The sequence below is a fragment of the Plutella xylostella genome, chromosome 4 (genome assembly GCF_932276165.1).
Source record: "Plutella xylostella chromosome 4, ilPluXylo3.1, whole genome shotgun sequence".
Classification (NCBI taxonomy): Eukaryota; Metazoa; Arthropoda; class Insecta; order Lepidoptera; family Plutellidae; genus Plutella; species Plutella xylostella.
The window spans coordinates 8,107,651-8,125,692 of NC_063984.1; the positions used below are offsets into that span (position 1 = coordinate 8,107,651).

The window sequence follows — 18,042 nt, forward strand, 5'->3', positions numbered from 1 at the left end:
GGCGGACGATAGCAACGGAAACGCACGCCGGCTCCACAGGTGGGGGACATCATTCGTGAGATATGAACTCGATGAAGATTGACTGTTGTCGTGGGACCAAGAGAACAGTATTGTAAGGCCGTGACGTGAACACACATTTCACCATTTATCAATGAGGCGCGAGAACCGTACACAATGTAAGTACTTACTTTCGAGAAAGTTTGGTTAGGTGCTCTGTACAAGAAACAGTAAAGTAAGGGTATCAAGCTAATACCTACCTTCTGTACTGCCTGTCTGTGTATTTATTGCCTTTATGATTGATGAAGATGCTCTTGTATGTAAGTACCTAGGTTGAGGTAGGTACTTGATGCTCGCAGGTGATCGGTGAAAGTAGGTAGGTAATGTATAATCTACGTGGCTACGAAGCCTAGCTGCAACTAATTTAATCTGTAAGTCTACAGTATATATATATATATAGTAGTAGTAGTTATTTTTATACTAACTCACAGCTTGATCTCTTATCGGGAGTGTACCATGATGACCAGAACCAAACGAAGGCATATTGGTAGGTATGAGAATTGCTGATTTCTCGTCGGTCCATGATTTTTGGAGCATCACGATGTTGCGATAGTTTTAGATTAGTACCTAGTATTAATAAGTACTTAATATAGTTATAATAGTTATGAATTTTTATCAAATTATTTTTTAATAGAAAAAGTCCGTAGAATCCCCGTTTTGTAAAACTTGATATGTTTTAATTTTTATAAAATTACTAACGCATACAAAACATCTGAGATTTTTTTAAGGATGATACGGAGGGTTATTCGTATCATCAGAAAAATTATGAGCGTTGTTGATTTTTTTCGGACATTGCCCATTTAAGAATTTGGCTTAGTTAGTTATTTATTTTTGGCATAAGTATCAATATTATTTATAATCATGCAATAAATACGTAACTAATCATAGCCATAAATTAATCACTTACCTACAAATACCTTACCTTACATACTTTACCTACCTATGAATTCGTCACAGTTTTGTTAGGGTTCTCTTTATCTACCCATACCTACTTAATTAATTAATTTACACTTAACTGATTAATTAAACCGAAATCTCGAATCCTACATAGTACAGTTTTAGATCTGGGTAACCATACTGTTGGTCTAAGTAACCGCTTAATCATAATGAACCCGGGGCGAGCAGAAGTTAAAAACCTCGAAGATATTTATCAACCATGGAATAAAATACTTACTTCAAAAATACACTGTATTATGTAGGATAGGTACCTAACTGGCATTTGATATGATTCGTAAGAAAGACCCAACCGCAGAATCTATATAATTAAATTCATGTTTTAATTTTAAAATGCATCATTGACGTCATAGGGTTTAACGTTGAGATAACAAAAAGTTAAAGATGCTATATATGCTATAAGTAGAGGTACCTATTAGTGATGTAACGAATATGTGTTTTTGGACATTCGCGAATGCGAATGCGAATGCGAATATCTGATATCGATATTCGCGAATGCGAATGCGAATGCGAATATTCAGTTTGTGTTTAAATTTGGCGTCATTTGTATGGTTTGGTGGCAGTCTCGTACTAAACGAGGTACCTACGTTCCGTTCTAGGCGCATTCAGAATCAGACTAGCCAATACTAGTCGAAGTTTTTTTTTTAAAGTAGCTAAATAAACTTAACACTTTATTAAGCTCCGTAACTTTTAGGATACGACACATTGCGACTGTGTGCGGTTTCTGAGGGCGACTTACACGAAAAATTTAAATCTATGGATATCTTGCTCTGATATCTTATACTGTCAAATACGCTTTTTGTTTGATAAAAGACTTTATTTATCTCAGACCAACTACAAATTATTTAGGTCCTAAGAAACTATTTGAAGTTGGCTAATGCCGAATTTCGGGTGATTCCGATTATATGCGATTTCTTCCAAACGCAGCCATACCTTGAACTGTGGAACCATTCACCTTGATGGCAACTTAAAAACTTCGCTTGGGTTGACTCAGGGCGCAAGGACCGAACGCGCGTGTTAAAACGTAAAATTAGTAAAAAAGTGCATATTTCGGCATTTTCGAATTTTCGGAATTACCCGCACATCGGTAATTAAGAAATCAGTTAAGTTACTTGATGATGTTTTTTCATCCAAAAGATTGTCATTTTTGTTCACTAAGTTGCGAGTTTAAAAACCCTAGCTCATATTTTTTTGAATTTCCGGGAACTACCCTCCAAATGTTGGAATATTTTAATATGAAATTCTGTGGATCGGGTAATTTTGAATTATAAATATTACATAAATGTGTAAAAGTTCTTCTGGACAGTAATCGGAATTACCCGTATATGTTTGGAATTACCCTGAAGCAATGAAAAAAATATCAACTTTAGAAACTTAAATATTTACGAATTCTGAGGGTATTTACAGAATCCTATGAAACATAGTTTTAGGTTGTATATTCAAGTATACAAAGCGATCTTACATGAATAACAATAACCCAACCAGTTCTGATAATGTGACAAAATTCGAACATGTAGCGGACTCGACCAAAAACCATTCACTATATCTTAAGTTTCGTTTGCCAAAGTAAATAAATAATACCAAGTGATAAAGTAAGACCGGTAATGTGATTAAGAGGGTAACTTGTAATACCTAAGTAAAATGGTTATAGATGAATGGATTTCGATATTGTTAACCTACCATTATTTTCAAATACTTTGTGTTTTTTCTAATAAGTACTGATATTCGCAAAACATTCGCACAAAATTTAGCGAATGCGAATGCGAATGCGAATATCCAAAAACATGCGAATATTCGCGAATGCGAATGCGTATGCGAATATTCGTTACATCACTAGTACCTATAGAGGTAGCTAACGGTTTTTATGCAAGAAAACTGGTTTCCGCTGCTGATTGATCGTGTCCGACTCTTTTGAGAGATGATCTAAGGCTAAGGGCAGGTATGTTAATAGCGATTTAAAGATAAAGTGGGTAAGTACTTTATACTTAGGTACCTAAGTATCTACCTACACTCATATAAAGAAAAATTAAAGAGTAAGTACTTAAGTTAAACTAAGTTCTCGACAAAACACCTAGTTTGTATGATGCAGTATATGAAGCGATTCTTCGGATTAATCCCGAGCTTATCTATTTTAAACCAAAGAACTCATTATCAACGTTCACTGGCAGTGGCAGAGATTACGAACCATGGAAGTAATTTACTTCCGAGTCTTCCGACATCGACAGCGGCGGCCAACATTTTCTTTTTAGTTCAGTTTTAATTATTTAGTCATTAGGTTATAATATAGATATTATAATATGTTTACGTTGAAATAAAAATAACAAAAATATTAACTCTCAAGAAAAAGAAAAGTCGTGGAAAAGTCAAAGGATTCCCGCCATGACCGATTTCCGGCTTCCTGTGCGCTTTTTAACTGGTGTGACCATTGTTAATAAATATAAATTAGGTATGTTTTTTATTATTGTAAATATCAACACAAAATAATAACATGAAACTTCAAAAACTAAATTTAATAGATCTCATAATAAGTGCAATAAGATGCGTGTAATGAACCCATAAGGCCTACTGCCTGAGTCCTGCACCTGAGCTCGTGTATGAGCTGAGGCCTTCTCTTTATGTTCCTTGGCTGAGGCTATGATGTTTCTTGCACAGGTTTCTTGCGGATGCGGGCCCAAGGACCAATAATGATGCTTGGTTAACTCATCGGCATTATGATTGTTGGGTTAAATTTTTTTCATCCGTTTGATCACAGAGTACCTACATTAACTATACATTTAATTTTTCATTACTGGCAACACTGTCTACCGGCCGGCTGATTTGTGAAGTTTCCAATAAATTCAGATTTTCTGGAATTTTATTTTATTATAGTTACAAAGGGTCTAGATTATTATAAAATGTCTCATTTTAAGCTTATTCTATCTACTAAAGCCAATGATGTTATCCCAATAAACAAGTACGTGTCTGAAAAAACAGGAATCACTGTGATCATCGCTGGTGTTGAAGGTCCGGTTGTGAACGGATTTTTCTGTTTAGGTGAGTACAAAATTTCAATCGAACCTAATCATACTTTAGCAGCTTTGAGAACTCAGTTAATAAAAAAAAATGTTATTTTTAAGCCACGGAAGCACACGATGACGACGGTCTACCCCACACGTTGGAGCATCTCATTTTCCTGGGCTCCCAGCGCTACCCCTACAAGGGAATCCTGGATTTGTTGGCCAACCGGTGCATGGCCCACGGGACCAACGCGTGGACCGACACGGACCACACTTGCTACACCATCCACACTGCGGGGGACGAGGGGATGCTCACACTACTCCCGGTGTACCTCGACCATATTTTGAATCCTACCCTCACTAATGAAGGGTTTATAACTGAAGTGCACCATATAGACGGGGAAGGCCAAGATGCTGGTGTAGTGTACTGTGAAATGCAGGGCCGGGAGAATAGCGCTGATAGCAGGTTAGTTTCAGTTTAATCATCTTGTAGGTTTTTAGGGTTCCGTAGCCAAAATGGCAAAAACGGAACCCTTATAGTTTCGTCATGTCCGTCTGTCCGTCTGTCCGTCTGTCACAGCCGATTTACTCGGAAACTATAAGTACTACAGTGATGAAATTTGATGGGAATATGTGTTGTATGAACCGCTACAAAAATATGACACTAAATAGTAAAAAAAAGAATTGGGGGTGGGGCCCCCCATACATGTAACTGAGGGATGAAATTTTTTTTTTCGATGTACATACCCGTGTGGGGTTTCAATGGAAAGGTCTTTTAAAATGATATAAAGTTTTCTAAAAAACATTTTTCTTAAAGTGAACGGTTTTTGAGATATCAGCTCTCAAAGTCGTAAAAAGTATGTCCCCCCCCCCTCTATTTTTATAACTACGGGGTATAAAATTCTAAAAAAAATAGAGGTGATGCATGCTAATTAACTCTTTCAACGATTTTTGGTTTGATCAAAGTATCTCTTATAGTTTTTGAGATAGGTTGATTTAATTGCTGCTACGGAACCCTTTGTGCGCGAGCCCGACTCGCACTTGGCCGGTTTTTTTTGTGTAAAATTACATGATAAGAATCATGTAATTTTACACATACACTAACAAAAGTCGCTTGGAATATTACCCCCTTATTCATAGAAAAGTTACAATACGTTTTAACTAATAAACTGTTTTGTCCCTCTCTGTCAAAGAACAAATTGTTCTTTGTTGGAGAGGGACAAAACAGTTTATTAGTTAAAACGTTTTGTAACTTCTCTATGAATAAGGGGGTTAGTCTCTAGGAATACATACTTATGTATCTTATTTTTTATATTTTCAGATGTGAATTGCAGCTATTGAGAGCCATGTATCCCAATAGTGGGTACTCGGCAGAAACTGGAGGAATTATGGAAAACTTGAGGAAATCAACCACAAATACTAAGGTACCTACATAAATTTTTTTTTTCTTAAATTACCTTACCTTTTTATATTTGTGTATAATTAACACTAATGTTTTTTCTTAAAGGTTCGAAACTACCACAAGAAATTCTACAGACCAGAAAATCTCACCATTATACTTACTGGCCTTATAAAAGCAGAAGATGTGTTCAAAGCATTATCCGTTGTGGAAGATGATATCATTGAGAAGGTTTGTAAACAATTTAATTATAATATTAAAATTAATTCTATAAATGATGTGATTAATACTAACAGACCACAATGATTTAATGAATTTGTGATAAATGTTTATTATCTATCAAATATGCTTAGGCTATAAACACATTACCAATTGTGATCCTTTTATAATGATTTCAGAGAAGCAAAGAAGTCCCAGAGCCCTGGGAGAAGCCGTGGCAGACCATCCCAGGACCACCAAAATATGTAGAGGAGAAGGTTCAATGGCCGGCTGATACTGAGGACTGCGGACAGGTTTGTTGCAATGTTTATTTAAAATAACTACATGTAAATTTGGCTGCCTGCCTATGTCAATGCACTTTTTAGGGTTCCGTAGCCAAAATGGCAAAAACGGAACCCTTATAGTTTCGTCATGTCCGTCTGTCCGTCTGTCACAGCCGATTTACTCGGAAACTATAAGTACTACAGTGATGAAATTTGATGGGAATATGTGTTGTATGAACCGCTACAAAAATATGGATATAATATAAATATAATTGGGGGTGGGGCCCCCCATTTCGATGTACATACCCGTGTGGGGTATCAATGGAAAGGTCTTTTAAAATGATATAAAGTTTTCTAAAAAACATTTTTCTTAAAGTGAACGGTTTTTGAGATATCAGCTCTCAAAGTCGTAAAAAGTATGTCCCCCCCCTCTATTTTTATAACTACGGGGTATAAAATTCTAAAAAAAATAGAGGTGATGCATGCTAATTAACTCTTTCAACGATTTTTGGTTTGATCAAAGTATCTCTTATAGTTTTTGAGATAGGTTGATTTAACTGTAATTTTGCTGTATAAATTGACATAATAAGTTTATTATATTTGCTGCTACGGAACCCTTTGTGCGCGAGCCCGACTCGCACTTGGCCGGTTTTTAGTAAATACTTTCAGCTCCCTCTTCTTCATTGAAACTTGTGTTAATTTTTGAAGTATTTTCACTGAGTGTACGTAGTTTGTAAAAACAAATCCCTATCACAGTCCATACTGCTGGACATAGGACTAACCCCAAGGTTCAAAAGCTCGTGGATAGTTGATGCAATCTTAGTTTCGGCACTCACCGCCACTAAACAATAAAGCCTCCTCTATGTTTACTCTATGTCCTCTATGTTTACCTACTATCCCAAAGGTCTCTGTTCCTCCCATTTACTATTTAAATTACCTCCATGATAAAGCAGTATGGTAAGGAGTGTAAAAAGAACTGCAACCTACTTGAAACATGTGTTTTAGTAATGAAGCTATACTTACATGTATATTTGTATATCCCCAGATCCTGTTCGGCTGGCGCGGCCCGGAGCTGAAGCAGCCGGGCGCGCTGCGCGAGCTGACGGCGTGCGCGGTGTCGCTGCGCTACCTGTGCGACACCGCCGCCGCGCCGCTGCAGAGGACGCTCGTCGAGACCGACGACGCGCTCGCCGGCGACGTGAGTACAACAACTGTACCTAGTTAATAGAAATCATGTAGCCCCACAAAAATGGCCGTCATCTGCATGCCATGTTTTATTATGAAAGAATGATGAGAGAGGCCTTGGAAAGCGTTCTTGCGTACAGGAATAGCGGCCAAGTGACATAACGCCGTCGTATAGGGTCGCCCGGTCTCGATTCATTCCACCTGCGCGGATGAGCTGCACCTTCAAGAGGATCTAAAAATTATCTTCTGCGCTCGTACGAATTAACTAACTAACGATACCGATGGAATGAACGATATTGCTGTAAACGTCATTATATGTACAAAATGCCACATTCAGTGCAAACATGCATCATATCGCTCATCATAACTCATGATTTATTTTCACTCCACACAGGTATCCTACAACATCACCGAAAACGTGGCGCCTCTGATCAAGATAGAACTGGACAACGTGCCCATAGAGAAACTAGAAGCGGCCAAGACGGAAGCTTTGAAGGCTCTAAGCATCGTCCGTTCTGGCGAAGAGCCGATAGACATGGCGAGAATGAAGATACTGCTTCGCAAGCAGCTGAGAGAGAGTGTGGCGAGTCTCGAGTCTGATCCTCATCATGCGGTGGCGTTCAGATGTATAGGAGACGCACTTTACTCGCAAGATGAGAATGATGTGAGTTGAGTGCATGTTTTTGCCTTTGTATTCCTGCTGCTTTGCAGGCACCGCTGGAAAGAGAACACCTTTCATTCGTTACCCAATTATTTTCTTCTTCTAAGCGTGTCAGTGGCTAATACTAGGCTTCGTGCCCGGGGTGAGCCAGTCGCAAATGGCAAAATTGTTTGGTCACTCTAGGAGGTTTCATGCAACCCAAATTAATTTCTATATTAACTTTATCTAAATTAGCTCATGTTTTGCAACATTCCTCCTAACTGATTGATCAATATGACAAAACAACCCTGTACATAAAATTCCAGTTCATATCGCGCATGAACCCTCAAGTGATCCTGCAAGACCTGCTGACCGAGGGTCCGGAGTACTGGCTGGGGCTGCTGCAGAAGTACTTCACTGACGAACACGTCACCATCATCGGCGCGCCGAGCATTGAGATGCAGACGCAGTGAGTTAACATAAATATATCATAGCCTTTACACTAATACACCGACCTATATTGATATAGTTTTCACCCATTTCGCCCTTTGTCCAAAAACTTACATATTTCCAATCTCCGTAAGAAAAAGGCTGAAGTGAAACGCCACGATCGCCGATCTTTACCTAGTTCATATACACCTTAAGATACACCTTATGATATCACCACATCCACAAAATTATGCCGTGTTGCTATTATGTGAACTTTCAGAATAAAAAGAGAAAGCAAACAAACCCCCTACCAAACAAATAAATTATTTAGGTCACAATTAGGTAGGTACCTCATAAATCACGCAAAATTAGATAGGTACATCATCAAGGACACTATTGCAACATGGTGTTGTATCTTCTAGAATGGCAGCCGACGAGAAGAAGAGGATAGAAGCGCAGAGAGCGGCGCTGGGCGAGCCCGGGCTGGCGGCCAGGGCCAAGGAGCTCAATGAAGCCATGGAGTACAATGAGGTAATGCCATGGAGTACAAGGTAATGTTGGAATTTGATTGTATGCAGAGGTATAGTTACAGTCTGAAAATGGTGGCCGGCACAGCAATAGAAATAGGGTGTTGTAATCACGTTGAAATCACATTCAAGCAAAGTATAAAAATTGCTCAGAATGATCTCTATCACCCAAAAATTGTGTGCTATGATAAAAATGTTATTTATAGTATACGTTTTTATCTGTTTTTTGCACAAATATTTTCTCTTTGTTCTTTATGTTGAATTTCTAACTTCAAAACGCCTTCAATAACTAACCCTTCTCTCTTTTCCTTCCAGCGTCCGCCGCCGGCTGGCACCCTAGCCTCTGTCCCCGTCCCCGGATGCGACAATCTGAAGACACACAGCATTTCTACGTGGAGCTCCGACGGCGGCGCCTGCCCGCGCCTGCCGCTGCAGGAGCTGCCGCTCTACACGCGGGCACACTCGCTCACCACGCACTTTGTTTATGTATGTAGTTATATTAGCGTATTTAACAGCTGCACTTTGTAAAATATAGCAAGCATGAGCCCTATGTCAGCTGTCAAATCCATAGGTACATTATATGTCATTAGCCGCGTATCCACCTGTCGCACGCCTCGGTGGGGCATGCCTCGGGTTTGCTAAAACGCGATCTATTGCTCGGTTTGTATGGTCCTCACCTCACTGTTATACAAACCGAGCATTGGATCGCGTTCTAGCAAACCCAGATACGCGGCTATTTGCTATTTACCAGGCATAAGCATCTGTCAATCAAACGTCTTGCTATATTTCACATAGTATAATAATCGGGACGCTAGCCTCCGTGCCGGTCCCCGGGTGTGACAAGCTGAAAACACACAGCATCTCCACGTGGAGCTCCGACGGCGGCGCCTGCCCGCGCCTGCCGCTGCAGGAGCTGCCGCTCTACACGCGCGCGCACTCGCACACCACGCACTTTGTTTATGTACGTAGTTATAGTATCATCATCATCATCATCACAGCCCATTACTAGCCCACTGCTGGGTCACATATCACCTTCCGATGAAGGAAGCGTTTTAAGCCTAGTCCACCACGCTGGCCTAGTGCGGGTTGGTGGACCATTGGTCATTTACAGCTAGTAATAAGCACTTTGGCTTCCATTCCGGTCTCCGGGTGTGGCAAGCTGCATAGCGATCACGAGTATTTTCGAATTAAGTCAATAGTAATTCGATACCCAAGGCACTCGAATTTGTACGCGCTTTAGTAGTTTCTAACGTAACCGACAGGGGCGCTGATCATGATACCTGCATGCCAAGTCAGCTTTATCAAAACGATAGTGAATTTGTAGTACATCTTTGATCAAACGTGAGAATGACTGAAGAAACTAGTTCACTAGCATCAACAATGTATTGCGAATTCAATATCATTTCGGTAACGCTTAGATGATATAAATACCGCAGCAGGTTTCTACGGATGTCATGATACTGAAACCGTCATGATACTAGTTGTTGATGTCATGAGACCTGGTTGCTAAGGATGTCATGATACTGATACCGTCATGATACTAGTTGTCATGATACCTGGAATCGGGGATGTCATGATACAATACCTCTACCGGAAAAACAATGCGGATGCATACCGGTTGCGCCCCTAGAAACGGGCTTTCATTTCGATACAATCACATTTTAAGTTGTTGGTAAAGTTGTCATTGTCCTCGAACGAATCCGCCCCCTCGCCGTCAACTATATATTATAAACATCAATAATTTATTATTATTTATAAAAATTAATATTTCCGTCCTATAACACCAATATCAACAACTCCCACTAAACCACACTCCACCCCACAGATCAGCCTAATCCTGGACACGACAGACGCCGACGAGAAGACCCGCAAATGGCTGAACCTCCATCTGAACGGGCTGGCCGAGTGCCCCGTGCGTCGCGGGGACAAACTCATACCGCATGAAGAGGTCATCTCGACCACGGAACAGCTGACTGTCAGCTTTTCTAATGATATAGGGTTCGTCAGAAGCGGGAACTTCACTGTGGGACAGTTTGGGCATTTCGTGCATATTGAGACAAGGGTGAGTGGAGTGAGGTTGTTTTTGTTATATTTGTTTACAATGCATTTAGAATATAATTCACATTATGTCAAATTCGTACAAAAAATTGTTAAAAGTATGAATTATCAAGTGAATTCTAATATTTCTAAATATTATGATACAAATTAGTAGTAGACCATATTAACAAATCACAAACGGTACATTATGAATACAATAGTTTAGTATAAGTGACCTAGGTTTAAGTATAACTACATTTTCAGTGCGAGCCACAAGACTACGAGGCGGTAGTGAACCTGTTATACGAAGTGCTGTACCAGGCCGAGATCACCAAGGAGAGGCTGCTGGTCTTCGCACAGAGACTCATCAATGAAGCGGCACAAGTTAGTATTTATCACTTGCGGAATAAATTTTAACTAAACTCTTATTTATCGTTATTTAATAAATTGCCCACTGCTCGACGTAGGGTTCTCCCGAGGATCGTGTTGTCTCAAAATTGGGCTTTAGTATTTGAGTTTCCGAATTCAGCAATCATTTGCATATTCGCTATCTAAAACTGAAAATTGACAGCGGACAACACGCAACAATGTTAAAATTTCTATGGAATCTCGATGTTACGTCGCTGCTGTAACCTCATATTTTCTGACGCATATCTGTATCATTATTTATGAATAACGTCATCTCCTTCACCAGGTAAGAAGAGACGGCAACAAAATGGCGTACGACACCGTCCGGGACGCCCTATACAACAAAACAAGCAACAACCACTGGTCCACGGTACTAAGGCAGCAGAAGTTCCTCAAAGAACTAGTGGAAGCTCTGAACGCGGGGGGCGATTCTGCAGAAACTGTGTTGAAAGACGCTCGGGAGACCTTCAAGAGTATTACTGAGAATGTGTGGCTGCATATTGCGACGGATTTCACGCGGTATACGCTGTCGGTTGAGCCGTGGAAGAAGTTTGCCAGGGAGAATGAGATCACTCCGCAGCCGTAAGTTATTTGTTTTCTTGTCTGGCATTTGTTTCGCAAGTATTGTTAATTAAATCATGTATAGGTATAGGTAGGTAAGTACTTATTACATTTTGTAGATATGATAGGTAGTTATGATTGGGTATGTCTGACTATATGAATAACACTGATCATCATGATACGCGTTCCCTATCAACATAAAACCTACTCTTCAAACTGTGTAGGAAATTAAAATATGTACTACATCTAAAACAGAGTTCTAGAATACACAATACGCCCAATCACTCAGGCCCGAAAATGCTGGCTAAAAGTAAGCACAGAAATTTAGTTACACAGCATGCTAAAACACCACACGTTTCTCCTACATTCCAGGCCCAAGCTCTACTGGGATTCCTCCCTAATGACCTCCAACAGCGGCGGCTTCGTGGCCGGCTGTGGCGGCGTGGAGAGCAACTTCCTGGTGCAGCTGAGCGCCGGGCCGCGCCGCCAGCCGCCCGCCGCCGAGGCCGCGCTGCTGCTCGCGCTGCACTACTTCACGCAGCTCGAGGTGAGCGCCAGTAGCCGGGACCACGGTACTAGTGTGGCTTTAGGGAGAAACAAGGCGGAATTATGAGAATCCATTAGAAGCGCAGTATTTTAGTTAGTTAATACGGCGGTTCTGCGTCATCAATGAATGAATGAACGTTATAGAGCGTTGAATGAAGTAATTCTACTGGAAACGCGGAAATATTACAGGATTCCAATAGAAACGCACGATAAAAGCGCATTTAATACAGCCGCGCTATCTAGAATCTTCTTCATGAATGAGCGATATCCAGCATTGAATGAGCTATCTCTACTATGACTTGTCTCTAACTCGCGGTGTCGGCGGCGGCGTGGGGAGCAACTTCCTGGTGCAGCTGAGCGCCGGGCCGCGCCGCCAGCCGCCCGCCGCCGAAGCCGCGCTGCTGCTCGCGCTGCACTACTTCACGCAGCTCGAGGTGACATGACAATAGTGGTGTTGCTTAAGCTACAGGTGGTGACTAAAGAAACGCGGCAATATTGTAGGACAGTAGTATTTTATTTTAGACGATAACTGTGATTTATCGTCGTTCATCTATTTATCAGCTAGGCGATTCTGTAAAAAAAACATATAGGCTTGTCGCTGAATTTCATCAATTTCAATGTTAAAACATATAAAAACGTAATATAATGTACAGTTCTCCCATATTAATAATGCGCATGCAAATCTTCGCAAACTGTCGTATTCCCGGAAACACCCGAATCATTGAATCGTAAGAGCCTTAATCAATGCACTTGGATTTTGCACCTTGATTGAAAGAAATAGGAGTCAATATCATGTGTACATAATCGAAAGCAATTCGGGCTGTCAGCGGCTGTCACCAATCAGTCAAAGGTCCTTCAGTTCTCTTGTCAGTCAGTTCTGTAGAATTATATGTATAGAGCTGTTATTACACATCGTTCTTGATTTTGTTTTCAAATGGGCATTTAATTTGAACTTTACTAAAAATATTGTTGATAACGCCTTATTATGAAACAAATTAAAGAATAAAATATATGTTTCATTGATAGACTTCACTTTGTAAATAAAGCCACACCCAAAAGACCAAGTTTGGAATTGTAATATTACCTAATGTGAAATGATCAGTGCTGTAAATACTTTTGAACTGAGATTTTAATTTTTTAATGTAAACCTGTGTTTGAAATCCATTTCTTCTTATAATATAAACCTTGTGTTATTCAAACCTTCTTTCATCAGCTTCAGTAAGACACTTGAAAAGTACTGTATCATTTTCCAAGTAAATTTAAATATTATGACAATATTATGAATTATCGAATCAAATTTCGTTACTGATAAATCAATATCTCTTTTAGCACCAAATACATAATTCTACTAAAATTGCAGGAAGAAAATGCACTTAACCACTCTAAATACATATAGTTTTCTAACGCTCGGGAATACGACCGTTGCCGAACAATGACGAAGATTACTATGCGCATTATCAATTTTGGGGAACTGTAAAACCAGTGACATAGGCTTTTTTATTCGGGTTCAGGTGTGAGAGAACTTTTAAGGCGACCCCAAGCTTGTTATGTTCATCGTCATTCATCGATGAGTCTGCGCTATAAAACTAAATGCCAATTCAGAATTCATGATATAACATAAACCGTCACGTGTTATCAGCCAATTTATTGTTGCGTGTGCCGAATATGTCGATACAATACACAGTATTATAATATCCAATATTACCCATGTCATGTTGTTTGTGTATGTGACACACTAGTAATGCTACCTGCGGGTGAATGATCGACATTAGGCGGTGTCACCTTGCTCCATCATATTCGGTCGTTGATCGCAGATTGATGTATTTGTGTACTGCTATGCCGTGTCACGTAATAGTTTACTCAGAGCTATTAAATGAGTACTAAAATTAGTAAGTTAAGTACTAAGTAAGCTTCGATTAATTACCTAAGTGAGGGCGTCACGTTAATTTAATATCTGAAAGTGTTATCTTCATAAAATTAAAATAATGTAATTAATGGAAAATATACTTGAACATAATAGTACCTATATACTCTATATAGGCACAATTTAAATCTATAGGGTAGTATATTCCATATCATTATTCACATATTTGACCATATTTTGCCCACATGACCACATTTGACCACATGCAGCAGCTTATAGATAATCATAAGGTCTAAGTCGGGTTTCACGACACAAACAACTTTACGTGTTTATTTATCGAATTTTCTAATGTCGTACAGCAAAAGTTGTTTAGAATTACCCCCTGCGTAAGGGTCTCCGCACTTATAAGCGTAACGTAAAGTAGAACGCGCGCTCGCGAACGCCTGGTTGACAGAAGAAAAAGAGGCGATCCCTTTACGTTACGCGTATATGTTTGTACGGTGACCTTAACTCTCCTATCGCTTACTACACCCACTATATCACATTCCTTATCCTCCGCAGGGTCCGATGTGGCGCATGATCCGCGGGCCGGGCCTGACCTACGGCTGCGGAGTGCGCACGGCCGCCAATGAGGAGCGGATCGTGTTCTCACTGTACCGCGCTACTAATGTGGTGGCAGCTTATAGCAAGGCGAAGCAGATTATTGTGAGTTTAGTTTAGACGCTTTTGTAACTGCCTATAGACAAGCATATCGTGGGACGGCCTCCGACGACCTAAGGTAGGTGACCGGAAGTGGCTGAATGGGAGTGGCCTATGTCCAACAGTGGATGATTACGAGCTGATGATAATGATAATCGCCCTTTTAACTGGGAGATTGCGGCCTACAAGATATTGATATGATTGCACCGAATTTATTGATTTCCAAAAACATATTGAAAATCTAGGAATGAAGACCAATGAGTACACATTTTAGAAAAGCTGTTTATCATCATGGTCTAACGATATTTAACTTCTATACATAGACATCCCACAAGGAGCGCTAAGAGAGCGGTTAATAATCTACTACGTTCAGACGCATTAATACAAGTTTGTCTACCGCTCTGGATCGTTTCATTTTTTGTCTACGTAACCATTTGGACGATCTCCCACAAATTACTCAACTTAACATGTTATAAATATCTAAATTTCCCCAACAGCAAGACTACCTAGCCGCCCCCGTGTTCGACGAAGACCTCTTCGCTTCCGCCAAGAGCACGGCCATCTTCGAAGTGGTGGAACAGGAGAAGTGCCCGGCCGACGTGGTCTCGCAGTCGCTGCTCAACTACCTGTACAGGGTCGAACCTACTTACAAGAGGTATGTTCTATGTACAGGGTGTTGCTGAATTGGTTAGCTTGTTGCTTGGTATGCCATTTTTGGAACTAGCTATACAAGAGTTCAATTAAATTAGTCCTTGACGACCTTGACGACCGACTGGCGTAGTGGTTAGTGACCTGACTACTGAGCCGATGGTCCCGGGTTCGATTCCCGGCTGGGGCAGATATTTGTTTAAAGACAGATATTTGTACTCGGGTCTTGGGTGTTGATATTTATATTTAGTATCTATCTATCTATGTATTTGTGTAGATATATCAGCTGTCCGACACCCATAACACAGGTTCTGCCTAGCTTGGGGTCGGATGGCCGTGTGTGAGATGTCCCCACATATTTATTATTTATTTATTTTGTATAACGAAGATGATAGCGATTAATTTAATGAGTAGTTCCATCGTCTGTCGTGCCTAGCCCTAGTGTTGCAAAAAATATAGTTTTTGATTTTGTCTAGGGTGGTATTTATACTCGCCCTACAGGCGTAAGAAACTTAAAAGCCATCTTTTCGCACTATAGTATTTATAACTACATACTTTAAAAACAATATTGGTTACCATGATGACCAGTAATATTTACAGTTATCTAAAACACGACATCCTCCTTCCAGTGAGCTAGTCTGCGCGCTAGCGGCAGTGACCCCTGCTCAGGCGCACGAGGCGGCGGCGCGCTGGCTGCCCGGCCTGTTCGACCCCGCGCAGGCCACGCTCGGCGTCGTCTGCCACCCCTCCAAGGTCAAGGACATACAGGCCGCGTTTGCCAAGTAAGTTGACATGGTTTAAAGTGGTATAGTAGTCCATAATTCAGGACAACTTGGAAATTCGTGACACCCTTTTTTAACATCCTGTAGATTGAATTTAAGTCACTCCATTGTGTTTTTTATGAACTAAAGCACACTACGGGGCGCAAAATCTAATAAATCAAGAAAGATGAGATGTAATGGAATAGCTGTATAAGTTTACTGACACCATTACTTAATTATAATGTCCCTTTCTGCTTTTCAGGATCAATGTCAAGCTGGAAGCATACGAATCAATTGAAGCGTCGCATTTTAACAAATAAGTGTTGTACTTATGTAAGTTTATAAAATTTTATATTGATGTGCTTCGAACACCCGTATATAAATCTTCATGAGATTTTTATGTACCGAAATGATTGTTTTTACACTTTTATATTGCAGGCTGTGCCAATTCTGTAACTGCCATTTACCTTCCTTATCTTATTCTATGTATCCATTTTAAAAGTTAAGCTAAAACTTGTTTTGTCTATATGCAAAAATATTGTAAATAAATATTAACAGCAATGTTTAAAAAAATAACTGAACTTTAAATTCTATGATGGGCAAGTTAAAGTTTAAATCAAACGAATAAATGTGATGATAATATTTTTATTTACCATTCAACTTATAACTATTTCTATACAAAAAATATAACTTAGAATACATAGTCAGATTTTAATTAGTAAACGTCATTATAAATCATCTCACAACCTCTGCAACACCTCTATAACAGATTCATACCCATTCATAGAATAATAACATTATATCCAACTCAACATATTCTGTACCCAGGGGGATCCCAAAAATCTCTGCTTTGGCAGTCGTGAGCATCCCTTCACCGGTAAACTCTACGTCTTCTCTACAATGCGACCACTCACTGAATCTTTCACACAAATTAATTAACGCTGTATTTAGTGCGAGATTCTCGAAAATAAACCAATGAAAAGATAATTCATCAATGTGAGAAATTGAATTTTTGTTACGCATATTTGCTCAGAGCCTGACAAAATTTAGTATGGTGTTTCGGCAGTCGAATAACTAGAACTTAACCCTCAGGTTAAATTGTGTGAAAGATACAGTGAGAGGAATCAAACTGAATGCTGTAGAAGCTTCAATCACGAATATTTTTGGTTTGACCGCTTCAAATGCAACTTTTACAATAATTAACTAATCAAATGAACCTTCCACAACACTCACCGTCGAATCAAAATATATTATTTGTAAAATACAACATTCAGTTACATCACATGCAGGTACGATCTACAAACATTATTATTTTTCAATCATATTAAATAACCGTCTTTGAAGCATTCGTTATTATTTTCGGGCGTTATAATTTGTCGTCTTATACATTTTAATACTGGTTACTTACTGGTCTCGGAAATGCATTTTAGTAATGAGGTTTTACTAGTCGACTGGCCATGCAGATTACAATGTAAATAACGTTATTTCATAGGCCATTCGTTAACCGCCTTCTCCACCCCATCACCAACAACTAGTGAGGTTAGGTTCCTTAAAATAAGATCTAACAGCAATAATAGTACATACTTAGGTATAACTATTTACAAACATTATGAATAGCGTATAGGTTTCAGGTATACGGGCAGAATCTTGATACTTGTAGCTGCATATCTACATTATGTATTTAAAGCACCACAAATGTGAATAGAATATGCAGCGGAGACATAATTTAACAATTTTCGATTTAATTAGAAAATTCTCGAATAGACAAGATTATATTTGCAGTCAACAACGTTGAGGGCACTTTGGACATTTTCAATGTCGAATAATTAAAAGAGAGATTTGGTAAATG

The 18,042-nt window shown here is 39.6% G+C and overlaps 1 protein-coding gene across 1 annotated transcript; it reads left to right on the forward strand.

Annotated features, from left to right (window-relative positions):
* Window positions 1–3,791: 3,791 nt before the first annotated feature.
* Window positions 3,792–17,017, forward strand: LOC105388921 (uncharacterized protein C05D11.1). Its single transcript, XM_048631796.1, has 18 exons — window positions 3,792–4,044; window positions 4,128–4,473; window positions 5,329–5,431; window positions 5,515–5,637; window positions 5,805–5,918; window positions 6,934–7,086; window positions 7,468–7,737; window positions 8,040–8,182; window positions 8,565–8,673; window positions 8,985–9,155; window positions 10,495–10,731; window positions 10,971–11,090; window positions 11,401–11,696; window positions 12,048–12,222; window positions 14,647–14,790; window positions 15,282–15,439; window positions 16,062–16,214; window positions 16,456–17,017. Exons 1-18 carry the CDS (start codon window positions 3,906–3,908, stop codon window positions 16,511–16,513), a joined length of 3,012 nt encoding a protein of 1,003 aa, XP_048487753.1. The 5' UTR covers window positions 3,792–3,905; the 3' UTR covers window positions 16,514–17,017.
* The last annotated feature ends 1,025 nt before the right edge of the window (window positions 17,018–18,042 follow it).

What these genes read in the sequence shown, in the direction of transcription:
- LOC105388921 (XM_048631796.1), top strand. Translation starts at nt 3,906, where the DNA reads ATGTCTCATTTTAAGCTTATTCTATCTACTAAAGCCAATGATGTTATC. An exon ending in TCACCACGCACTTTGTTTAT is followed by an intron (nt 9,156 to 10,494) that starts GTATGTAGTTAT and finishes TCCACCCCACAG; the next exon opens with ATCAGCCTAATCCTGGACAC. An exon ending in TCGTGCATATTGAGACAAGG is followed by an intron (nt 10,732 to 10,970) that starts GTGAGTGGAGTG and finishes CTACATTTTCAG; the next exon opens with TGCGAGCCACAAGACTACGA.